Source organism: Camelina sativa, chromosome 7 (genome assembly GCF_030686135.1).
Source record: "Camelina sativa cultivar CO46 ecotype springtype chromosome 7, ASM3068613v1".
Classification (NCBI taxonomy): domain Eukaryota; kingdom Viridiplantae; phylum Streptophyta; class Magnoliopsida; order Brassicales; family Brassicaceae; genus Camelina; species Camelina sativa.
Window position 1 is genome coordinate 26,329,302 of NC_141886.1, and position 24,733 is coordinate 26,354,034.

Genomic DNA, 24,733 nt, shown 5'->3' on the forward strand with positions numbered 1-24,733 from the left:
TTAAAAATGAGTCAAGCATGTTTATGAAAATTTTGGAAGCTCACTTGTAAGTTGTTTACAAAGAGATTATATTCAGGGTATAATATGTAGGGGGGAAAGTTTACTTGGATAGATTTCATATGCGGCAATTTTATTAAGCTAGATCACATATTTATCCAAAAATTAACACAAAAGTTAAAATATTTCTTTTGTTGTTTCAAATTGTTCTGATTTCAAAAAATATATTTATATATTTCACTCAAGTAAACTATATACATTACATGTATGCACTTACACATATACATTCCAATATTATTAGTTTAAAAGATCATGAAAAATTGATTGTTGTTTTTATTTTCTCTTTTGTAAAGATTGGCTAATTCAATGACAATAACGTTGGCCAAAATTGAATTATGTTGTATCATAATCTACATATGTCATGCAATTTTTTTAGCATCTCTAGTTTATTTAATGAATACACTGGTATAATAACAAAATTATGTAATGGAAAGAGGTTTTCGGTAATTCATCTTATTAAAAGAATGATCTACCATATTCCACTTTGTGCATAACGTTTTCATAATTTAATCATTTACAAGTTTGTGATGGGTCATGTGTTATATTAGTTGACGTGAAAACAAATCTAATATATAATGCATCCTCAAATATATTCATGTTATGGAGTGTTAAATGAAAATGCCCTTTTGGAACCATTTGAAATGAAATGATTTTTGGGAAATTAATGAATGAGATAAAGTTAATGCATTTTAGCTCAACTTTAGTTAAATTTACAAAAGTCAAAAACATGTTTTTAACTCACTATGTTTTATATGCACATAGACTCTACATTTTTTTGTCGCTAGACGTATGCACCTTTTTAGGGGCGATGGGCCGATGAGGAACTTTGGCCTGGTTCTCCTATGAGTATTTTTGGGTAAACTCAAATCATTTTGCCACTTATTCTATTTTGTCTAATGTAAAATTTTTAGTTAATTCTATACTTCCACCACAGTAAAAAATGATATGAGTGAGCCTGTTATTATTATTACTTTACCTGAAAAACTGCCATAGATCTAGCTAATCCCTACTATTAATCGAAAAACATTTTAACAAAATAATTTTAGTTTTGTAAGAAATTGCAATCAAATGTCATTGGAATTATGACCATTAAATTATTTCCGCGGAAGGATACAACACGCATTAACCCCTAAATGGATAAACACGCGGGTCGTAATAACCGGTAATGTGACCCAGTTATATGTTTTAATCTCAGTCGTTCATTCTTTATGTTTTTTTTTAAATCCTGACCGTATATTTTGAGATTCTTTTAATCCTCACCACTCATTACTCTGTCAATATTAAAACAAAAAAAAAAACAAAACCCTTACTCGAATCTTCTTTTTCTCTCTCGCCTCTCTCTCTCTCTCTCTTTACCAAAGACAAAAGAGATATGTAAGATCTGTTTTTATATTCTGGATTGCTGCAGTACATTGAGATTTGTCTCTCTCGACAATATGTAAGATCTGTTTTTTGTATTCTAATTGCTTATTTTTTCTTTCGTTCACTAATAGATATGTAAGATCTGTTTTGCGAGATCTGTTTGTATTATGGATGAGTAATTCTGATTGAATTTTTTGGTTTTGGATTTTGTCAATGTTTGCTTAATTGTGTTAGGAATTGAGCTAAAATGGAATAATCATAGTTGCAGTGAATGTGTTTCTGATTCTGAAAATATACGTTTCTCATGTTCACTGCTGCTACGTATCTCTCTGCCGGAAGTGAGCTTCTTCTCGAGATCCTTGGCCTTGGAACTGTCGGTGGTTTGTTCCTTCCCCTGCTCGGCGCGCTTCCCCACGCTATGCTTATCATGGGTATGTCTCAAATTTTGAAATTTTCCGAATTTTTAGATCTTTGAGATTTCATATGCTTCGATCTAAACAATTTCATGCTTGTGTTCCGAGTTTTGCGAGAATATTAGATTTATTTGGGTGAGAAAAAGTGATTTTTTTTTTTTAGTTTTGGCTCTGATTGAGATTTGCCAGGTTCTGGGAATCAAATAGTGAAACGGTGATTGCAACGGGTGAACGAACTTTATAACTTTTCACCTTGTGCTTTTTAGTCAAAAGTCTTAATCTTTTTTTGTAGAACTTATTGTCTTTGCTGTTTCTTCTTGATGGGTCTTATATGTTTGTGTTTCTTTCGTTATAATTGGATTTCATAGTGTCTGGACTTTCTGGAGACATTATATTGATCTTTAAGATCCTTTAGCTTTCTTAAATTTTCAGGTGGCAGATTTGGTGGTCTCCTTATGTGAGACACTGGGTGATTCTTCATCTATGAAGTGTTTGGCTGAGACACCAAAGAAAAAAGAACAAATATGACTGAGATGTTGGGTATTGTGCTCAAGTCCTATTTTTGATTTGGTTTGGTTTTTTAGGTGCTACCCATTACTCCATCAAAGTGGCCCAGGTAAACGATTGTTAAACCTTATCTCTCTCCCAAGCTTCGATTACAAACGATTGTTAAATCTTATCCTCCCCGTCTGATTGATACTGTTTGATTATTATGAATTTCCCCGTAAAAGTCTTTATGTTTTGGTTATTTCTATTTTTCTTTGTTTGTATGAAATCTGGATTTTAGCATTATCATTTAGTAGCCATAGAATCTGCAATAAGACTTTATCAAGTGTCTTTTAATTTGAATGTTGCAAGGTTTTTCAGCTGAGGAAAGAGAGAGATGTAAAAGAAGATATTACTTCATATGAGAGTTTCAAATTAAGGAGATTAAGATTGGAATCAACGGTGAGTTTCTGTTCATGATGAAATTCAATTAGTGATGTGAATCTCTTTAGTGAGTTTAGCAACCATTGCCTCGCTTGACGATTAGATGGGTCAAAGCAAGAAGCTAAACATAGGAACAAACAACTGTGGTGAATGAGAAGTTGAGATAGCGACGAGCGTTATCAAGTGAGGGAGATAACCAAATCTGCTTTAGCAGCTGCTGAAGAGACTGCAATTAGCGCAAGAACAGCTTTAATGGCAAACCCTTATGTGTCAAGTGGAGCTTCATGGTTTTCAAACGCGTTTGGTGCAGTGACAAAAACGTTTAAAGAGAGAGCTGAGAATGGAGGAGAAGGAAGAAAGGAGATCATCCAACTTGATCCTTCTTCACCTAAAGTTTCTGTTGTTGTTCCTGTTAAGCTCAGTTGATGCAGATCTCACCGAATCAAGTTTTTTAAGTCCATTTCATCTCAATTCTTTTATAGGTTTGCTGTTCATAGAGATATATATGTGATTTCATTTACTAAACAAAAGATAAAAAGACAAAAACCTTACAAGTTGTTGTTACATTCAGACAGAACTTTTCTTCTCTCAAAAGAGATTATTAGCACATTCAAGGAAAAAGTAGCAAATGACTTGAAGGACAATGAGAAATTGGTCTCAAGAACTGAGTTGAAGAAACTTTCGAGTCATTGGATGCTTAACGTGTGAAAGCTCACTCGGTTTAAGAACTTCAACAATCTCACCGTCGAGAACAAGGCAAACGACATCAGCAACTTTCTAAATCTGCTTGATACTATGAGAAACAATCACAGTTGTAATCCTTCTCTCCTTCAAAAACTAAGCTAATAAGACCATCTTGAAATGTGTTTGTCTTTCTCCATTTTTTCTTTCGTATTTATTTTATTATAATTTTAAACGTTAAGGATACAAAATAAGCCAAACAAAACAACAAGCCAGACAATACTGAACTATTATTTAATAGCCTACATGTAACCCAATCGTTTAGACCCCATGACAAGGAGAAGGATAAATTATTTTGTTAAGTAATCGTTACACTATCAATAAATTATACGCATGTTTTAAACTAAAAAAATAATCATATTGGAAATTTGTTTTTCGCACATCTGTATATATTATTTCAAAAATATACATAAATAACATAATCCTATCTACTTAAACCACATAATAGTATTTCTGACGAGAGATACGTATTATGCAATCTGTATAAGTAAACAACAAACTTAAACAAAAACCAGTACTACTTGAGTATAACAAATTTACATTGGCACAAAATGTAAACATAAATTTGTCCCGTGGTGTATAAGGACAAATACAGGTATTAATGAATATCCTTATACAATTAAAAATTATAAACCCAAAATCAATTTAAGAACTTAATGAATAGACTAAAATTTTGAAATAAACTATTTTGTTGTTTATTGTTTTGTACCTTCTTGGATTATATTGCTTATTTATTGGATTGTTGCTTTAAAACATTCATAAACTTAATGAATACAAACAAATATATTTTCTATTATAAATGTTATACCAAAGAAATATATCTATAAATAGTAATATAATCCTGCACATATGTGCGGATACAAGATCAATAAGTTTCACAACTTAAAATTAATAAATCTGTTAATAGAAACTCTTCTACTACATATATTTTTTTAAATCAGTCGTGCAAATATATTATCGAATTATATTATCGGATACAAGAAGGGACAAGACGGGATAGATCGGGACGGGACATGATGGGATGGGACTGGACTAGACTAGATTTAACACCCAGTAAAAAAATTACTTTAATATTTTCAACAAACACAGATAATGCTTGATTATTATTGATCAATTGCAAAAAAATTATATTTTCGAGGTGATGAAGATGATGATCATGTTTATTTTCGGTACGGGTTGCGGGATTCTACATATACATCAAAATATTGACAAAACACCGTAAAAGTGTGGCCAACTAATGTTTATGAAAAAATCTAATATTAGACAATTAAAAATTTACAACCTAAAAGGGTTTATTATTTGACTGAATATAGTAGATATTTTTTCTCAATGTGTTTTGAGGTAATTTTATTTTTCTAATCAAGTACATATACTTTAAAAAACAATGATTAAATTTTGAGAAAAAGTCCAGTCTATTTATGGTATTAAGACGAGAAATAGTATGTAAACTGAAACAGATAATTCGAATAATGAGAACTAATAAATTGAACGATTTAAAAAAAAACGGACAGAAATTAATGATAAAAGTAAGAAATTAAAAAATATAAATAGATAAATTCAAGAGTCAAATTTTCACGAATTTGGATAGAGATTGACTATGCGACATGTAATTAACCATTTTAGAACAGACACTTTTAAAATTTTTGGTATTTTTGAAAAAATTATATAGTTTTTAAAAATTACAATTATTTGGATAATTTCAACTAACTAAATAAAAACAAATATTTAAGGAAGAGCTGTTTAATTTTTTTACCCAATCCCTTTTAGCCCATTTATAATAAAGTCAGGATTTAAAAGCTTTAATTATTTGACGGCGGCATATCAAGAGTAGGAAAACCTCTAGGGCATCTAGAGGCTTTCAAGTTGTTTTAGATACAAACCGGATTTTTATTTTTTTGAAGTTTGACGAGAGTGACGACGATGCTCTCAATCTCTCAGCTGCCGAGTTTCTCGTTAACCTCCGTCAAATCCCTTCGTTATCCTTCTTCTTCTTCGTCTCTCTCTCTCTTCTTCTCCTTCTTACCTAGGGTTTCCAATTTCGTCAGAGCAAGTTCTGGAACCCCCAATTTGGTCGCCTGCAGTCCTACGGAGAGCATCATCCCCAGAGTTAACAACGCCGGTCTCAGAATCGAGGAGACAGTTGACTCCGTGCAAGGGAAGATTCGGATTGATTCGTGGATCTCTTCTCGTGTCATTGGCGTTAGCCGAGCTCGTGTACAGTCTAGTATTCGATTGGGACTCGTTACCGTCAATGGCCGAGTCATCGATAAGGTTTTGACTTCGGATTCGATTCTTCTATATTTTTTTTTTTTTTCAAATATCTTAATCCTTCTCAATCTCTCTTCCAGGTTTCGCACAATGTTAAAGCTGGCGATGAGGTCAATTGTACAATATCAGAGCTTCAACCTTTGAAAGCTGAAGCTGAAGATATACCATTAGATATAGTTTATGAAGATAAACACCTTCTTGTTGTTAACAAACCAGCTCACATGGTAATCAAATTCTCTCTATATACTAAGATTATATTAGACTTAGAGAAATCGTCATTAGGATTTTAAGTATCTTTCATATGTTTAGGTTGTTCATCCTGCGCCAGGGAATCCTACTGGCACGCTTGTTAATGGCATACTTCACCATTGTAGTCTTCCTTATGTTGCTTATTCAAACCCCGAAGAAGATGATTCCGAAGATGAAGCTTATTCAGATGATGAAGAGATGACTTCTTCTAGTTCATATGCTGCTTCTGTTCGTCCTGGTATTGTTCATAGGTTGGATAAAGGCACCACTGGTTTGCTCGTTGTAGCCAAGGTTAGTGTTTTTATTTCTTCTTCTTCTTTTGGTGGCTTGTTTTAGAGAATAACTACTTTGATTGCTTCTTCTGAATTTATTGATAAGTGTAATGGCAGGATGAACATTCTCATGCCCATCTAGCGGAACAGTTTAAGCTACACACAATTGAGAGAGTATATGTAAGTCTTACTACTGGGGTTCCTTCTCCACCTCAGGGGCGTATTGAGATACCGATTGGTCGTGATTCGAGTAATAGGATCCGTATGGCTGCTATACCTGGAGGAGTAAGCGGTGGAAGGGCCCGCCATGCTGCTAGTAGGTGATGAGAGCAGTTTTTTACTAGTGCACCAATCACTATAAACACTGCATCTATCTATTCTTCAGAATGATTAGAAAAAATCTCTAGAGAGTAGTGAACTGATACTGATATGTTCAAACAATGGTCTCTTAGGTATAAGGTAATTGAAACATTTGCTGGAGGTGGCTCTGCATTGGTTGAGTGGAGACTGGAAACAGGCCGTACCCATCAGGTATTCTCAAGTTGTTCAGTGTGAAACTCTGTCCACAAGTATCTTTGAAAGTCTACTACTTTTTTGTTTATGTTACTGCCCTGAGTCATCTATTTCCAGCTGCTTTGAACAATTGAACTTGTGATGTCTGAAAAGTCTTATTTCTTCCATCTTGATTTGAAGTAGATACGTGCTCATGCTAAGTATATGGGAGTTCCTCTATTGGGTGACGAAGTGTATGGTGGAACAAAAAGCATGGCCCTTTCTCTTCTGCAGAAAAGAGTCTCCCGCAGTGATCAAGAAGAGATCATAGAGCTAATTTCCAGACTGGATAGGCCGTGTCTTCATGCTATAGTTCTCGGGTAAGATAACTCAAACCTCAATCTTATATTCTCGATTCAAATTAGCAGCAGAACCAGTTCCTAACTGCTTTTTCAACTGTGTTTTTTTATAGCTTTACGCATCCATGCACCGGGGAAATTGTAAAGTTCTCATGTCCACCACCTCCAGATCTTGCAGAGATAGTAGGCTTGCTTCGTAGAAGCGGAAAAGAAAACGTAACCCAATTCTCTCTAGTTTCTAACTAACCTATTCCTTGGGACTCTATTTTGGTGACAAAGATTTTGGTTATACACTTATACTGAGACATCTAAGTCTTGCTCTTTGCTTTGCGCAGGTAAACTAATCTCTCGACTTTGGTTATCCATCACAGCCAATGATTATGGAGATCTAAAGAAGGGAACTCATCTTCTTTATGATGATCTTACTCGTCTCTAGTGATATCTGACGAAACAAAAGAGATTATAGATTTCAATTTATTGATCGTTGAGATGTTGAAACAAGTTATTGTAGAATCAAAAGCCTTGTTTATAGCTTGTAGAGGTGTGTATTTATACAGACTCTTCAATGATATTTCAATGAAAATCTAAGTTCGTGCAACACTCAAAATGACAAAGAACCAAAAAAAACTCCCAGCTTCTTCTTCTTCTCGCAGCCATTTACAGCAAATAATTCCGAAGGCATCAAGTAGAAGAGCCTTATAAACATGTCAATTTAGCTCAACGGATTTAGTATTCGATTGTAACATTCCTGCACGGTTGATCAAGTCAAGTCACGGTTGATCACCACGGCGCTTTTTCTCGATCATCTCTCTCTGCTTCTCCGCAAGCTTATCCAAAGCAGACGAAACCGCATCGCTTCCATTGATCAGCAGCCTTGTGATAACCTCCGGATCCGTCTCAAAACGCGCCGCCTCAAACTCCTTCCTCGCGTTCTCTCTCAGCACGTCCCTCCACAGATTTCCCCTGGAATCAATCCACATGAAGAACCGAGTCGCTCGTAATATGTCTCTGTACAAACTCAGCGCTTCCCGGCGCGTGCTCGTCAGACGCTGCCTGTTAAGCAACGCGGCTTCATCGTCGTCGATAACTTTTTTCTCTTTTTTCGCTAGATGTCTATCGAGAAGCTCCTCCACGGTGTCTGGACCTTCGTGCAGGAGACGTCTCGTCGACACGGCGCTCCGAGCCATCAGATCTAGACGACCTGACAGATTTCGCCATTTCTGAAGTTTCGCAGCCATCATCTCTCTCTCTCTACACCAAAATTGAAAAATTTCGTCTCTTACAATGATATAGCAAATGGGCTTATTCATAATGCAGAATAGGCCCATTTACGGCCCGATATAAACGCTCAGTCGCATAGAATTATCTATTTATCCTCAAACGACGTCGAATTAGGTCAATTTGATTTGAACCTCCTTTGGAGTGTTTTGGCTTGTATTCCATTTCCACAGAGGAAGAAGAGAGAGAGAGCAGTAGAACTAAGCTTCCATTAATACTACGGAAGCAGCCTTTTTCTATCTCTTCGCATGAACTCAAACGTTGTGACTCATCACGAATATGAGAATTAGAAAGATGGCGGTCTTAAACACAATAACTTAAAAATGGCATAAACAATCTGTCACGTCACGTGCATTCAGAAAGGATGTGAGAAGATGAAGAAGAAGAAGCTGACAAACAACTTTTAAGCTTAAATACAGTAGATGGATATATATACTTACTAGGTCAAAATCAACATACATTGTTCTAAAGATGAAGATAGAAGCGGTTGAAAACACACAAAACGAGTGAAGAAGATTTAAAACAAATGAACAATTATGAGAAACCCCATACGTTCTCTTACTTTCTGCTTAACTGAAACGTGATGCAATGCTACACTCTTCAAATAAAAATTCTGATCAGCTTTGTGGTTTTAAACTCTCTCTTGCGTATACTTTCCATCTCTATAGATTTGTTATTTTCAACGAGCAACATCAAATCCTCTTCCACCTGAATCTCTGTTGACACTTATATCCCTATTATTTTGACGTTTTTCCCCAACGAGATCGCTTCTGTTATAGTGATGTTCCATTGCAACCCATCGATAAAGGTTTTCAAGAGAAGCTTTATAGATGGGTTGCAGCAGAAGATGACTAAAACAAAAGTGTATATGTTCGAGAAAACTTCAAAAAGAATTAGAGATCTAACAATGTATTTCACAGATTAAAAGAGAATAACAATGTTTGTTCGCTAAAAGTATCAATCTATAGAAATGATGAACGCATGCAAGAGAGAGTTTCAACACAAAGATGACCAGAATTTCTACTTAAAGAACGCATGCATTGCATCAACCCTTCAATTAAAAGCAGAAAAGCTTACAAAAAAGAATGTAAAAAGAACATATCAATGCTTAATGGCCTTGCATATCTAACATCTCGTCAAGTCCTTTAACTCTCTCTAAACCTTCACTAATCAGATACCGAATCTTCTGTTTGTCGTTGCAGTCTCTGTTCTTTTCCATCTCTTCCCTAACCGTCTGTTTCAATTCCCCTGTATAAATCCAAAATCACAAACACACTTATTACACGAACACAAGAAACAATCAACAAAGCTTATTAAAATCCATGAACTTTTTTGTTCAAAAAAAACTACTAAACCCCTAAATTTCAAGATTTTGTAATCAAACCGGATCTACACGGTGAACGCAAATTTCTTGTCTGAAAGTTTCAGAGATGAATCTCGAGATACGTAATCGTGTTCAGATATATAAAAAAGTGAAAACACAAACCTCTAACATGAACAGGAGCTCTGTGAGCTATCTTCAATGCTTGTCGGTAAAGCTTAAGAACTCGAGCCCGAAGAATAAAACTCTGCAAATCCAAGGCTTGAACCATCATATATTTAATCCCCACCCGTTGAAACAAGAATTCACGCTTGAGAAAAGGATTTCTCGATTCAGAAAGAAAAAAAAAAACTGAAATCGAAATCGAATTCAAAATCTCTAGGGCAAGAGAAGAGAAGAGCGTTCCTGAGTTAAAAGAAAAAATGGGGGAGAAGAGAAGTCACGTGAGAAGCACATGATGATGAATCAATGAAACGGTGTGCAATACAGGTTAAAGTGTAAACCGGTAATCAGTATCAATCGTGAAATTACCGTAGCTTGGTTTGGTACGATTTATTTACTAACGACAACGCAAAACTGCAAAGAGACAAATTAGGTAGCTTCAAAAGAAAAAAAGAATACTAAGGTTGGATTATTAGCATCGTGTTTGAATAATAATGATTCCTTTTCTTAATCCTCACTAGTGGACAGTATAGCATTATTTTCTCCATTGTTTTTGGTTTATTTCGGTTTTTGTCACATTTTTCAGCCTAATTAAAATATCGTTTACTAGTTGTTCGTGCCTTTGGTGGACTAATAATAATCTAATATTCTCCCATATTAAAAAAAAAAAAAAAAAATCTTTCAAGCACGAAATAGTAAATCCAAAGATATCACTAAATTAAACAGCAAGTTCGGTGATTCAATAAAGACACAACATGTGATTTTGTATGTAGTTCTCTTTATTTGCAGAAGAAACAAAAACACACACATTGGTAAATATTTAAGCCTAACGATTATCTGTTTATTGTCGTCATTACACCATTATTCTGAATTGAACTACTCATATTATTACATGTAATGTCATGGAAAATAAATCTTTACTGAATACGTTTGGTCATTTTTAATCTTTCAAGTTTCAGCAACCGGTTTATTTTACAAATTTGTGGGGCGTTTGTAATTAGTAAAAATACTAGCTCCAACTAGTTCAATGCATCGTTGATAAGTTCTAACTTCTACTTTCCAATATAGTTGAATTTTTCTTGTTTTTACATGTTGTAGGTCCAAACTATCAAACCCCTATTTCAAAAGAATAATATACTATTTTTTGATTTTTAGACTTTTAAGACCCAAACTAAAGTCAAATTAGTAATTAACTAATCGTCATCGAACCATAAAGATAAAATTTATTTACCTTTAAAGCCTTTTAGGTAGTAGCAATGTAGTAGTAACAAAAAGAGGAAACTTGCAACAATCGGACATGCCTTACGCATTTAAAATTTTATAAGTCGGCCGTATAAAAACACAAAGGTCTTTCTTCCTTTTTAGCTCACAATTGACCAAAAACTCTCCTCCAATCCAGGCCACATCGTTGACCTTTTCAAACTCATTTCCTCTCTGTTTCCTTCTTCTAACATCATAATAGATCCCCAAAAGAACAAAAACCCACAATCCTCTGTTCTCATCTACGATTTTTTTTTTTTTTTTTCGCTTTTCGTGTAATCATCAATGGACAGTAAACACCATACTTCGACTTCAAAACCTAAAAGCAAGAACAAGCTCTTGCAGATGCTTCCCAAAGCCATGTCGTTTGGACATCGAGTTCCACCGTTTAGTCCCGGGAGAGATCTCCACCACAACCACCACAGTAACACGGCGTCTAATAAAATGTTTTTCTCCGGTCCTATGGTTCCTTTGGTTCCTAACGCGGCTAGGGTTAGAAGAAATAAAAACGACGGCGTTTGGGACGAACCCACTTCACCTAAAGTCTCTTGCATCGGCCAGATCAAGCTTGGTAAGTCGTCTAATAAATGCCCAACCGGTAAAAAGAAGAAAGCCGCTGCGTCGCTTATACCTAAAGTCTTTAAAACGTCGTCGTCTTTGACCAAAGAAGATGATAAAGGTCGTGTTTCGAAGATCAAACGTTTCTTCTCTTTCTCGTCGGCAAACACCGCATCAAGAAAATCTCATCCCACCGCCGTCTCCGCCTCGGATGAACATCCTGTCACGGTGGTTTCCGCGGCGGCGGCCGTGCCTTCGTTAGGTCAGATGAAGAAATTCGCAAGCAGCCGTGAAGGTTTAGGTGGATTTGATTGGGCGGCTGAGATGAAACTTGGAGAAGAATCGCCGGCTGATCATCACCGTGGTTACTATTCCGACGACGACACGAGAGGAGCTAACTTGAGAGACGATGATGACGACGACGAAGACGACATAATAATCCCATTCTCAGCTCCGTTAGGGTTAAACTTAAAACCAAAGAAAGAAGTTAACTTGTGGAAGAGAAGAACCATGGATCCACCTAAACCACTTCATCTTCAAACCACTTAGATTAAAATTTTCATCTCCATTTTTTTCACTTTTTTTACTTTCAATATATATATTTAAATTAGTGGTATCCAAAATTGTAAACTGATCATCATACACAATAAATCTGGATTTTGCTCTTATGTGTATATGTTGAAGACTATATTGTGTTGTTAATGATGAAGATGATCGTTCACTTCGTTTTTTTTTTTGTGAGTGAATCATTCTATTTCACTCCACCCATTTACATTTTTTACAATTACAATTTACTGTTACATTTTGTTTTTCTTGAATGATGATGACATGTGTCTGACAAGAGACAACAACAACCAATATCTCTTCACACCACCAAATTGTCCCAATATTAAATGTAATTCACAATCAACCATTTATATCACATACCAAATGAATATTAGTTGTGTAAAATGTACAGAATAAATAGTACAGTATCGTCATTGGGTAGGTGGTACAAAACTACAAATCATAATCTTTATGTAACAATTACATTTCATTCCCTTGCTGAAATCCCAAAATGATTTTTTTTTGGAGTTTTTTTTTTCACATTAACCGGTCTCAAATGGTACAGACAAAAACAAAAAATATCAATTTATCCTTTTTAATAAATTGAGTTTTGATACAAATTAATACGTAACACGAACGCCTGAGTACCGGAGGATCTCACCGATGAGTTCACCTTTACCTGAACCAACGTAACGACCACGAATCTCGCCGTCTTTAATGAACAAGAAAGTGGGAACTTCGATAACGTCCATGTCCTTGAGAAACTCCATACAACTATCGTTCTCATCGCCGTTCATTCTAGCGAACACTACTGTCTCCGACATCGACCGGGATAGCTTCAGCACGGTCGGGTACACCTTGACACAAGGACCACAGTGTTTCAGTCCGACATCAAGCACGATCAGCTTCCCTCCCACGCGATTCTCTTCAATCAGCTTCTCTACGTCAGGTCGACCGTGTAGCTGCACCACCGCCGAGTGGTTATCGCCATAGTATAGCACATCTCCCATTAACTGGTCCGGTTCAACACCTGCCAATGGTCAAACTTTACCATTTATTTACCTCTTTGCCACTCTATTACTTTACTAATAATAACTAGGCTAATTATGCTTCGAAATCTTATACAAATACACGAAATTTGCTTAGATTTCTCTTATTTTTAAAATTCGTTATGGGTATTAGTGTTACAACATCAACTAGTGTGATACCACCAATCTGCTAAATCTAGATTGTTATATTATTTCTCTTAATTTGAGAGATTTGTTCAACGATCATGTGCAACATCGTTTGACTAAAAAGTCTAATTTCAATTTTAATTTGTTTAAAGTTATATAATTAGAGAAGCAAACAGGAAAATTTGGGATACTCATCACCTTCTTCTTCGTGTATCTTCTCCATGCTCTTATAAAAGCTGAAGTGAGGAACTTTCTCAATCTTCTCTCTCCGACAAAGCTCTCTGGTCTTGTCAGATTCATCACCCATAACGAGCAAGAAAACGACGTCGTTACAGGTCCTGCTCAGCTCCACCATAAAGGGATATATCTTATTACTCTGATCACTCTTACTCGTAGCAAACTCCGCAACCACAAGCTTGCTCTTCGCATTTTTCAACGCCTCGTCGAACTCCTCTCCGCTGTGAATCTTCTGCAACTTCTCGTCTTTCGCCGGCGGTGTACCGACCTTTCCCGGAGGCGCCGCTCCGGCCTTTACTTTCACGGCGGAGAATAGTTTCCTCGGAAGGGTTTGCCTCCGGAACAGAGAGTTGGTTTTATTGTGGTTGAAGAATACGAAGGAGGAGGTGGAAGCAACGGCGGAGGACGGCCTTGGAACTACGGTGGCGATTGGTTTGGCTAAGAAGTTAGCTACGGTGGCCATTGTGTAGATTTGGTTAGAGATCAGTGAATGGTCATCTAATGTGGATAGATGTTTTAAAATGGGTCCAAGAATTTTATGTCCACTTGTTTTAAAAATTGTGTGGATTTTGTTCACTGTTGATTAGATTTTTTTTTCTGACAATATAAAAAGGAATATGTGAACTTGGTGAGATGACTGTTTCTAAAAGCAATTGAAGTTTTGATTTTGTTGAAACTGTTGCATAAAGACAACATATTCTGGAAGATTCCATCAGCATCAAAATCGAACCAAATGTTGTTATTTTACTTAAGGTCCATCCATTTGTAAATTTGTAATTGTAGCTTCGGTCTGGTAAAAAAGGAAAATGTATTCGGCTAAAGAAAACAAAAATTGCATCAGCTGTCAAAGTTTAGACATTTTCTCAGCTTCGACCAAAAAAAAGCTCCCATTGACTTTTTAACATGTATACGCGGAGTAAGTATATGCCAATACAAAATTATCCATAGACAAACTAAATGGGCATTTGGCCCACTATAATTTTGACCCAAATTATGTTTAATTATCACTGTGGCCACAAATCCCACGACCATTCACTATTATCGGACACTATGTCACACCTAACCACATTCTTGTTTACCAAGCTACCCCGTAACTCCACCGTTTCGGATACATTGCTCTATACAAATACAAACAAGGCGGCAGATCACATCGATAGACTTTTCAGGCGAATATTTTGTAAGAAATAAAATAACAAATTTTCCATTTATTCATCAACACTATTACGGAAGCAAGATCTTGCTTCCCTAATAAACACCAAAACATATTAATACAATGACAAACAAAAGATTCTTAAAGGCAAAAGGGGAAAACAGAAAATTGAACAAAGAACAAAGAAGAAGAAGAAATCAAATCATTCACAAGTTTTCTCTGATTTTCTACAGAGAATCATATGCATCGGCGAGAAGATTCCAGTTTCATCAGCTTTAATCAAGTAATCAGTATTCTTAAACAACAAGTCATAAGCATCAATAGTTTCTTTAGGAACAAGACCAACAGCTGAAAGAATCACAACCACAACACGGCTTCTCCAATACACAGACCTTCCCATCTTTAACCGATTTCACCACGATTTAGACAGTGGTTTAGCCAAATCTTTCTCCTTCACTACCTCGAACCCAACTTTCATCGCCGTCGCTGCTATGTCTTTGTAGCTTCTTAGTCCGGGAATCGCGTGTCCTCTCTCGAGTCCTTGTATCAAATCCTTGTGCTCTTCATCATCGTCTTTGTATTTCTCAGTTTTGACCCAGTCATAGGACACGAACAAAGCTCCTGGTTTCATCACTCTGAAGATCTCTGAGTATACTTCTTCGAGTTTAGGAGCGTGACACGTCGCTTCGATTGAGTAAGCACCGTCGAACGTGTTTTCATCGAAGGGCATCTCTAAAAAGTTACCGTAGAGGACGTTGCAGAGAGAATCAAGTCCAGCTTTCTTGTTGTGTAGCTTGGCTCGTTGCACTTGGTACTCGTTGTTGGTGATTCCAGTGATTTGGGCCCTAGAATGGGCAGTGATGGCTCTCATCGGCCCACCGAGGCCACAGCCTGCATCGAGGATCATTTGTCCAGGTTTCGCGTTTATGAGATCGCCGACCATCTCTTCGTGGATTCTTGTGGCGTCTTTGTTAGATTTCCCGGGGATATGTGGTGAGGAATGTAAAGATTGTCCCCATGTCCACTCGAAGATGTTTGTGACGATGTTGTAGAATGTGTCCACGAACTCAGGAACTTTCTCGGCGGAGACTGAGCCTTCGGTGAGCTCTAAAGCTCGTTTGCCCTTTAGATCTGATGGACCTAAGACGCAGACGAACAAGTAGAGGGCGCCGGCTAAGAGACCGGCGGTGCAAAAGAGTGTCACCGAGTCCACCATTTTCTAGAGGGAGCGAGGTAGAGAGAAAGAAGGGAGCTGATAGAGAGAGATAGAGAGGAGGATACGTTAGGTTAATGGTTTTTATGTACGAAACATGTGTATATATAGTAGTAGGAGTATGATCTAGTTTAGATTTTTGCAACAAAATAACGGGTAATCCTTTTTAGGATAACATAAACTTATATCTATACTAGATGAGGATTGGTTCGATGTGCAGGTTTAAAATTTTATAAATTAATTAAATTTAACAAAAATATATTAAAATTTGTTGTACGTTATTTATAAATTTTACTTTTGTTATAATACACTGATTTATATCTATTTACAAATTTTTATGTATGTTACCATAAAAAGTATATTTTTACACCTAAATATACTTTATGTTACAAATTTATTTTTTATCACCAACTATTTTACTTTCACTTCTGCATATTTTATTAATTACTAAAATTGTTGGCTCAAAAAACATTTTGAATTAAAAATATATTATATAATACACTAATCAATGATGTATCATCACAATAATGTATGACCACCATGGAAAAAACCTCGGCTCCGTCTTCATCCCTTATGAAAAGAACCTTGCGTACAACTTTCTCCAAAATGGAGAGAACCTTGGCTTCTCCTTCCTCCATGGGGAGATAACCTTTCGTCCAACCTCTTCCACCTTCCTCCCTTAGGGAGATAACCTTGTGTCCAACCTTCTCCACCATAGAGGAAACCTCGGCTCTGCCCTCCTCCTGTGTGGAGAGAACATGTTCACGTCTTTTTACTATCTCAAAATAGCTTGCTCCGACAAATAATGAAAGTAAAAACCTTTTTCTTACGTCACAAAATCTTTTGATAGTAACTAATGTTAATTTTTCCAGTGTATTCATAGAGGTGTCTTTGACACACCATGATGTAGCATGTGTCTCTATAATGCCTCAACCGCCACCTTGCTTAGTGAACCCATGTTCACTCTCAATCTGTGGGCCCACCCTCCTAAGTGGGCCCTACATCAATTCCTGGCCCGTGTACCCACCCATATTCGATGGCTGGTTTGTTATGTATAAGTGGTTTTAAAAACTTGTTTACCGACCCTACAAATCAACAAATGATATTTCCTGTGTTTTGTCTCCACTCACACAGTTCCAACAATCACTTGCAGGAAAATCACCCATCATGAAGTTCTCTGAGGACCCTTGACCGGAAAAATAAATGCATTTTGGTGACAAATGTGACCAAATCAATTTTTTTAAACCTTTCCGCAAACCAGGATGTCAACAACGATTTATGTTTTTCTAATCTATATATCTATGTTTGTTGTAAGCTTGTGTTTGATTAGCCTAGTTTATCTATTCATTAGGTTGATGAGCTTCTACTTGATATCTTCCTTTAGGATTGAATGAATAATGATAACAATTATGTTTGTAAAAAAAAAAAAAGATTTATGATCAACCAATCAAGGTTGAGAAATTAGAAAAAAAAAAATTTGACATAATTAAAGAAACAATAGAAAATTATAATCATTGTAATATATGAATCCCAAATATTCAAAGTGAAAAATATAAATTAAATAAAATAATCTAAAAATACTACAATAAAATTTAAAATATAGTATTAGTAAAAGGAGACGCATAGATTAATTTTTTTTTTGTCAACATATTAATCTCACCTATTCCCAACTGAAAAGATAGAAAGTATGAAAAATTTTGGTTAAAAAAATATATATCTTCCCATTAAAAAAAATTTCCCAATTAAACAAAAAAGAAAGCAATGTTTTTGAATAAATTATTTAAATAAAAAACGATCTATGTTTATATATAAATGAGTATTTACAAAATTTATAATTAATAATTAACTGTATATTTGACTTAATCATATTTCCTATTTTTTATAGAATTAATAACTTAAAATTAAGAATAAGTAAATAATATTATAATTTTGAATTTTATGAAATATATATATATATATATATATATATATATATATATTCTCCTTATAATTATTTAAAGAAACTTTTTATTTTTTAATAAATTCAGTTAGTTTTGATAATTATTTTTTTTATATTATTAATATATTTTATTTTTGTTACAATCAAATTTTTTTATTAAATATTAATTTTTACATATGTCAAAATTTGAAATTGATAACTTGACACATGTCAAAATCCTGTTAATAACTAACTTTCCAAACTGAACTTTATATAATAAAATGGTTCCTACTACTTTTCTCCCGTGTTGAAAAATATCACGAGTTTCGTAAGGGGAAAATTAAATGTCAACTAGCTGTCTAGTCGTCTAGTCGTACACAAAATAATTGCATCGTGACCGGGTTGAAGTTAATTAACTAGTGTCTAGTGTCAAGTTAATTACCAGGTTATAAAATAAAATGCCGTATACTAGTGTCTAGTGTCAAGTTAATTACCAAGAATCATAATCACGTATGATTTATTTGTTAGTCCTTGAAAAAATCTACAAAAGTTCGACCAAACATGAAGAAAAATATGTAACGTAAAATTTAGTTTAGTATTGTAGGGGTTTGAATAATGTTGTACCTAAATGTTCCCAAGCATATGATCGAAAATAAAGAGTATTGTTGTTGTACTTAAAAACTTTTTTTTAGTCAAAAAGAATCTGTAGACATTATTTTGGTTACGAATGGATTGTAATCAAATCATAGCATATGGAAGATCCTAAGCGATTATTCATTTGATAAATGGATAGCAACCTATAACCCGGGTGTTATTGAGATTAATTAGAAAGATGGCCAGGGCTTCGCCAGAAGAAATAACAGAAACATGCTTCTAATTATTTGTAGATACATACATATCTATGGAACATGCGAGTATCAGATAATAATTTACGATCACGAACTTAAATATCTGAGATGTATTAATCCTTAAAAAATTGTATTATCCTTAAAAAGGTTATCTACTTATTTTTTTATTTTTATTTTTAAATCCTAAAAAAAGGTTATACAAGCATTGTCAGTATTTCGTTTCCACGTTGTAGTGTAGGATTGGTCAAAGCCAGCTCCTAAATATTTTTCTATGTGAGGTTTTGTAATTTTTTCTCTCATTTTGTATATTTCTCATTCAACGTGGCCCACGTGCTGTTTTTCTTCAATTTCGAGTTCAATATGGCAATTTTATACTCAAACCGAACGAACTGGTCACCAAACCGATATGAACTAATATAATTCACTTATCTAAATAATTATATTGTTTATTTCAATTTTTTTGAAAAAAACCTAAAAATACTTCATCTATTTTTATTTGAACGTTTAATACCTCGTTTTTTTCCGTTCAAAGAAAAATACCTTATTTAATTAACATTAGCTTAAAAATATTTAATCTTTATATTGTTGCCGGATTCTAACCCGCAGTTTAACAGTCTTTAACGGACGTTACAGATCATCAAACGAGTGTTAAAATCAAATCACACGTGTTTACATAGATATATACAATACATTTACACCATTTATGTGTTATGTTGTCGTAGTGTAATGGTTCGAAGTGGGTTGGTTTTGTCTCCTAACCACGCTTCGAATCCCCTCCTCCCCCAAAATTTTTTTTGTTTTTTTTTATCATTGGTTTCTTCTTCACATGATCAGTCAAAACTCAAAAGAATTGTTGAAGAAGAGTGTTTGACTGTTTGGATTCTTAAAAGTCTTTCTATCAATACTCGCTCAACTATCTGTTCTGTTTTGAGATTTTCCGAATCAGATCCAACGAATCAAATGTGATTTTTATTTTTTTCATCTCCAGAATCTGAAGACTTTCCCCAATGATTATCCTCGCCGTTGTTCCTCGCCGTTGTTTCTAGTGGATACATCGACGGTTGGCTAAGTAATGATGAAATCGATGTCATTTATTAGATCGGAAAAATAAGTTGTAATGGATGGATTTGAAAGCTTTGGTTTTAGGCGGCCACACCAATGGAGGTTAGGGTTGCGATTAGTGAAGAAGGTGAAAAAAAAAAAGGTTTTGGGGGAGGAGGGGAGTTCGAAGCGTGGTTAGGAGCCACGCACTTCTAACCACTACACTACAACAACATATCACGTAAATAAGGTAAATGTATTGTATATATCTATATGTGATTTGATTTTAACACCCGTTTGATCATCTGTAACGTCCGTTAAAGACTGTTAAACCGCGGGTTAGAATCCGGCAACAATATAAAGATTAAATATTTTTAAGCCAATGATAATTAAATGAGATATTTTTCTTCCAACGAAAAAAGACGAGGTATTAAACGTCCAAATAAAAAATAGATGAGGTATTTTTCGGGTTTTTTTCTTTTTTTTTCATTTTTTTTTCATTCTGATTCCAAATAAGAAATGCCACTAGCCAGACTTATTCAAAGCTCTCGGAACTTGTGTTCGACGTGTACCCCTCCATCCATTCAATAAAGAAAGTCTTGGTTTCTTGGCTTCAAGATTTGATCAAACATTCAAATGAGGCCACCAAAAAGAGACACTCTTTTACCCTGCCTGACTCTTGGATCCATGAACTGTCTGAAACTTTTTTTGTTACTTATTTCAATCAGAAATTCATCTCGTGATATTTATTAGAATATCATATTGAGATTTAACTTGCGGTAATTTTAAAAATATATATCATTGTAACTTTATAAATATATTTAATACTGTATGATTAATAACATAAATGTTATATGGATAATAGAAAATTAACTATAAAGATTGTTTAGATACATATATAAATATTTATCTATTCTATATAAAGATTACATTACTCTCTGAAGTATATTTTAAAAAATGTTAAATATAGATTCAATGATTTAGCGGATTTATAGGCCCAGCGTCGCCTGTATCTGTTATTGTTGGGAGGGATCATGTTTTCTCCACGAAATATGTATAGGGAAAAAGTTTTGTTAGGTGCTTCGATAATGTTGGTGCATGATTTAGCACAATCCGGTCCGATTAAATATGGCCCATGTAAAATGTTTCTACGTTCAGCCCTTGTGTTGACTAACAACAGATATCAATATAACTAGGTTTTCTTCAGTTTTCAAATTTCTAATTAATTTATAATTTTATTTAGAATATTTTTTCTTCTTTTTACGTTTCTATACAGTTTATAATCTAATTACATTAAATTTGTTATTAGATAGAATATAAAAATTTAAAATACTTAGTTTTGTTTTCAATAATTAAACAAAAGTATATATGCATAAATGGTATGTTAGTGTATATTTTTATGTGTATATATATTATTTTTTTGGAATATTAAGAATATGTTGTAGTATGTGTAATATTTTGTAGTTCATACATTAAATAATTTATAAGTTAATTTTTCAAACTATGAGTACAAATTTATAGTATATGAAATAAACTAGAGAATTTGTTAAAAATACCCTTTTTGGGATACCCTTTTTCAAAAATATCCTCTTTTTTAACATTTTTATTTTTACCCTCTTTTACATAATTTCAATATGTAAAATTAATTTTTAGATTTTTTTTTTTAGGTTTGGGTTCTCAATTTACATTTAGCATATAGTTTTGAGGGGTTAGAGTTTAGTATTTGGAGTTTAGGATTTAGAATTTAGTGATTTTATTCATAGAAAAGGGGTATTTTTGAAAATGACCAACATGAAAGAGTATTTTTAAAAAGTGACATTGGAAAAAGGGTATTTTTTAAAATCCCCAATAAACTAATAGTTTTAGTGTTAGTTATATAGTCCAAACCCGTCATGCTAGGCGGATCACGCAACACGTTCAAATATTTTTAATTCGCAAAAACTCATCATACGAAACCCGTGAAAGTAAAACATAGATTGTGAGGTTAAAAATCACTTTTTATCAAATAAATTTTTCAAATCACATGTTCAAACATAGATTGGAAAGAATAATACTTAGGTTTACCTCTTCATTCACCTCCTTATAAAATAATGAAATAAAATCTGTATATATTTGCAATTATGTTTATTACCTTTTAAAACATTTAGTTTCTATAAAAAATTAAATATAAGTAGAGTTAATTTGTTTATTAAATTAATTATTTAATATCAATAACAAACATTTAAATAAGTGTCAACTTCAGGATTTATTTTATAAATATCTTAAAAAAATGTATATATAATAAGCAAGTCGAAATTATATTAATGAAGGGCTCTGTAACGTGAACATCGGAAATGAGTATGCCTGGCAGTGCCACCCTTATAAATAATGCTGAGTCAACGAGCTTCTGACTTGTTGCGCATATATACTACGTTGCGACTTGCGAGAGGTTCCAAAGGGGATCGATCCAAGGCAAGCACAGCTCATCGAGAGCTAAAGAACACAAACACCATTTTATTACAATTCCCTTACTCAAATACATATTTGTATGATGAATAACTCTTGTCCTTCATCCGTACAACACAGTAAATATGGATTTTGTTGTTATGTGTATATGTCGAAGAATATTTTGTGATGCTGATGATGAATTGATGATCGGGCGATTGACGAATAAGTCATACGCTGATAGTCTGATACGCATACGGCATATCGCAAGGCCACAACGATGTCAAATATGTTTTGTTTTTATGTGACTGTGCTTACTACTATCGGACACACCTAACCCCATTTTCATTTACCAAACTAGCCCTTCATCTAAAAAGTAACAAACACTACACGTGCAGTGCTAATCCCCTGTTTAGTCGCTGGCGCTACCCTTAGCAGATCTTCCACAGTTTAGAAGTTAGAACTAAACAGGTATATATAGCCTATCATATATAAGAAATAAAATACTACCAAATTTCCAGTGATTCATCATCAATCAAAACAAATCAAATTGAAAAGAAGAAGAAGAAAAAAAGAACACCAAAGCATATTAATACAATGACAAAAAAAGATTCTTAGATGGCAAAACAAGAAATTGAAAAATAGAACCAAGAAGAAGAATCTCTCAAACCAAATCATTCAGAAGCTTTCTCTGGTTTTTTACAGAGAATCATATGCATCGGGGAGAAGATTCCAGTCTCACCACCTCTAGTCAAGTAATCAGCAGTCTTAAACAACATATCATGAACATCAACAGTTCCTTTAGGAGCAACACCAAGAGCTGAAAGAATCACAACCACAACATGGTTTCTCCAGTACGCAAGCCTTCCCATCTTTAACCGGTTCCACCACGGTTTTGACGGTGGTTTAGCCAAATCTTTCTCCTTCACAACCTCGAACCCAACTTTCATCGCCGTCGCTGCTATATCTTTGTAGCTTCTTAGCCCGGGAAGCGCGTCTCCTCTCTCGATCCCTTGGATCACATCCTTGTGCTCTTCGTCATCGTCTCTGTATTTCTCTGTTGTGACCCATTCGTAGGACACGAACAGAGTTCCTGGTTTCATAACTCTGAAGATCTCTGAGTAGACTTCTTCGAGTTTAGGAGCGTGACACGTGGCTTCGATCGAGTAAGCACCTTCGAACGTGTTTTCCTCGAAGGGCATCTTTAGAAAGTTGCCGCAGACGACGTTGCATAGAGAGTCAAGCCCAGCTTTCTTGTTGTGTAGATTGGCTCGTTGCACTTGGTACTCGTTGATGGTGATCCCAGTGACTTGGGCCTTTGAATGGGCCGCGATGGCTCTCATCGGCCCACCGACGCCACAGCCAGCGTCGAGGATCTTTTGTCCAGGTTTCACGTTGATGAGATCGACGGCCATCTCTTCGTGGATTCTCGTGGCGTCTTTGTCAGATTTCCCGGGGATATGTGGTGAGAAGTGGAAAGATTGTCCCCATCCCCACTCGTAGATGTCTGTGACGAGGTTGTAGAATGTGTCCACGAAGTCTGGAACTTTCTCGGCGGTTTCGATCTCTTTTGGTCGCCGGAAGAATGACCAGTATTGGTCGTAGTTGTCTCTGACTTTCTCCGCGGAGATTGAGCCTCCGGAGAGGTCTGATGCTCGTTTTCCCTTTCGTTCTGCTGGGCCTAAGACGCAGATGAACCAGTAGAGGGCGCCGGCTAAGAGACCGGCGGTGCAAAAGAGTGCCACCGAGTCCACCATTTTCTAGATGGAGATATAAAGAAAGAAGGAAAGAGAGAGAGAAAGAGAAAGAGAGAGAGGAGACGTTAAAAGTTCACGACTCTTTACTTTGTTGTTACGGGTTAATGGTTTTTATCCACAAAACATGTAATGTATAGTATAGGTAGGAGTATCCAATTTAGAATCTTGCAATTAAATAATCCTTTTTAGAAAGTGTGATAACAGAAATTTATTTGGTCCACATTACTTACCTCTCTATAGAAAAATGTCATGGAAAAATTAAAAAGAAAAAGAAATGCCATATAAGTCATAAACAATAATAATTGTTATATTGTATATTAATGTGAGTTTTTGTTATGAAATGAATATTTTAGTGTATAAACCATTTATGTTATGATATATATATATATATATACTTAACTTAAGCATGATATAACAAATACATAAATACAAATTATTAGATCATTAGTAATATTTGGTATGCTAAATCTGATAATTTTATGTATATGATTCTCTATTTTAAGCTAAAGTTTTTTTTTTTTTTTGTCTTTTTTTCTCCTTTTCTCTTTTTGTCATATTGTATATTACAAAATGAACATTCAGCCTCCGATATTGAACGTAGCCAACACAATGCTACGAAATCACATATTAATTATGTGCTCCTTTTAGTCTATGTTCACATCTTTTATATGTGATAGCAGTGCAAACTCTAGTTATCTCTAT

The 24,733-nt window shown here is 34.8% G+C and overlaps 4 protein-coding genes, 2 long non-coding RNA genes, 1 other non-coding gene and 2 pseudogenes across 12 annotated transcripts; 4 read left to right on the top strand and 5 right to left on the bottom strand.

Annotated features, from left to right (window-relative positions):
- Positions 1–1,336: 1,336 nt before the first annotated feature.
- Positions 1,337–2,405, top strand: LOC147941726 (uncharacterized). The gene is made up of 3 exons (XR_015562371.1): positions 1,337–1,495; positions 1,654–1,850; positions 2,265–2,405. It is a non-coding gene; the product is annotated as an uncharacterized LOC147941726 (long non-coding RNA).
- LOC104702357 (uncharacterized) lies at positions 2,398–3,383 on the top strand. Its single transcript, XR_753983.2, has 3 exons — positions 2,398–2,448; positions 2,691–2,780; positions 2,866–3,383. It is a non-coding gene; the product is annotated as an uncharacterized LOC104702357 (long non-coding RNA).
- Positions 3,384–5,308: 1,925 nt separating this feature from the next.
- Positions 5,309–7,741, top strand: LOC104702360 (RNA pseudouridine synthase 2, chloroplastic). Of its 5 annotated transcripts, none has more exons than XR_015561157.1 (8): positions 5,309–5,774; positions 5,852–5,995; positions 6,081–6,311; positions 6,410–6,608; positions 6,745–6,823; positions 6,989–7,164; positions 7,257–7,359; positions 7,479–7,741. XR_015561157.1 is itself a non-coding variant. In XM_010418214.3 (8 exons), exons 1-8 carry the CDS (start codon positions 5,424–5,426, stop codon positions 7,485–7,487), a joined length of 1,296 nt encoding a protein of 431 aa, XP_010416516.1. In that variant the 5' UTR covers positions 5,313–5,423; the 3' UTR covers positions 7,488–7,741. The 5 variants fall into 5 exon arrangements, 2 of the variants coding, with proteins under 2 accessions (XP_010416516.1, XP_087313221.1); XM_010418214.3 differs by having other exon boundaries at positions 5,313–5,774; positions 6,410–6,612; XR_015561158.1 differs by having other exon boundaries at positions 5,370–5,774; positions 6,986–7,164.
- On the bottom strand, positions 7,649–8,443 carry LOC104702358 (uncharacterized). Its single transcript, XM_010418210.2, has one exon. The coding sequence runs from the start codon at positions 8,382–8,384 to the stop codon at positions 7,914–7,916; it is 471 nt and encodes a 156-aa protein (XP_010416512.1). The 5' UTR covers positions 8,385–8,443; the 3' UTR covers positions 7,649–7,913.
- A 379-nt stretch (positions 8,444–8,822) lies between these two features.
- Positions 8,823–10,152, bottom strand: LOC104702361 (uncharacterized). The gene is made up of 2 exons (XM_010418215.3): positions 9,908–10,152; positions 8,823–9,669 (listed from the first exon to the last, which is right to left on the bottom strand). Exons 1-2 carry the CDS (start codon positions 10,014–10,016, stop codon positions 9,530–9,532), a joined length of 249 nt encoding a protein of 82 aa, XP_010416517.1. The 5' UTR covers positions 10,017–10,152; the 3' UTR covers positions 8,823–9,529.
- Positions 10,153–11,192: 1,040 nt separating this feature from the next.
- On the top strand, positions 11,193–12,390 carry LOC104702362 (uncharacterized protein At1g76070). The gene has a single exon (XR_015561159.1). It is a non-coding gene; the product is annotated as an uncharacterized protein At1g76070 (transcript).
- A 346-nt stretch (positions 12,391–12,736) lies between these two features.
- LOC104702363 (thioredoxin-like protein CDSP32, chloroplastic) lies at positions 12,737–14,335 on the bottom strand. Its single transcript, XM_010418217.3, has 2 exons — positions 13,642–14,335; positions 12,737–13,298 (listed from the first exon to the last, which is right to left on the bottom strand). The coding sequence occupies exons 1-2, from the start codon at positions 14,141–14,143 to the stop codon at positions 12,889–12,891; spliced, it is 912 nt and encodes a 303-aa protein (XP_010416519.1). The 5' UTR covers positions 14,144–14,335; the 3' UTR covers positions 12,737–12,888.
- Positions 14,336–15,032: 697 nt separating this feature from the next.
- On the bottom strand, positions 15,033–16,092 carry LOC104704910 (24-methylenesterol C-methyltransferase 3 pseudogene; annotated as a pseudogene).
- Positions 16,093–22,778: 6,686 nt separating this feature from the next.
- Positions 22,779–24,300, bottom strand: LOC104702364 (24-methylenesterol C-methyltransferase 3 pseudogene; annotated as a pseudogene). The gene has a single exon (XR_015561160.1). The product of XR_015561160.1 is annotated as a 24-methylenesterol C-methyltransferase 3 pseudogene (transcript).
- Between the last annotated feature and the right edge of the window lie 433 nt (positions 24,301–24,733).

Excerpts from the sequence above, each read along its gene's own strand:
- LOC104702360 (XM_087457095.1), top strand. The coding sequence starts at position 5,424 with ATGCTCTCAATCTCTCAGCTGCCGAGTTTCTCGTTAACCTCCGTCAAA. Across the intron at positions 5,996-6,080 it reads TTAACAAACCAGCTCACATG|GTTGTTCATCCTGCGCCAGG; the intron begins GTAATCAAATTC and ends TCATATGTTTAG. Across the intron at positions 7,165-7,256 it reads CTTCATGCTATAGTTCTCGG|CTTTACGCATCCATGCACCG; the intron begins GTAAGATAACTC and ends GTTTTTTTATAG.
- LOC104702358 (XM_010418210.2), bottom strand. The coding sequence starts at position 8,384 with ATGATGGCTGCGAAACTTCAGAAATGGCGAAATCTGTCAGGTCGTCTA.
- LOC104702361 (XM_010418215.3), bottom strand. The coding sequence starts at position 10,016 with ATGATGGTTCAAGCCTTGGATTTGCAGAGTTTTATTCTTCGGGCTCGA. Across the intron at positions 9,670-9,907 it reads AGCTCCTGTTCATGTTAGAG|GGGAATTGAAACAGACGGTT; the intron begins GTTTGTGTTTTC and ends GGATTTATACAG.
- LOC104702363 (XM_010418217.3), bottom strand. The coding sequence starts at position 14,143 with ATGGCCACCGTAGCTAACTTCTTAGCCAAACCAATCGCCACCGTAGTT. Across the intron at positions 13,299-13,641 it reads GAAGATACACGAAGAAGAAG|GTGTTGAACCGGACCAGTTA; the intron begins GTGATGAGTATC and ends GACCATTGGCAG.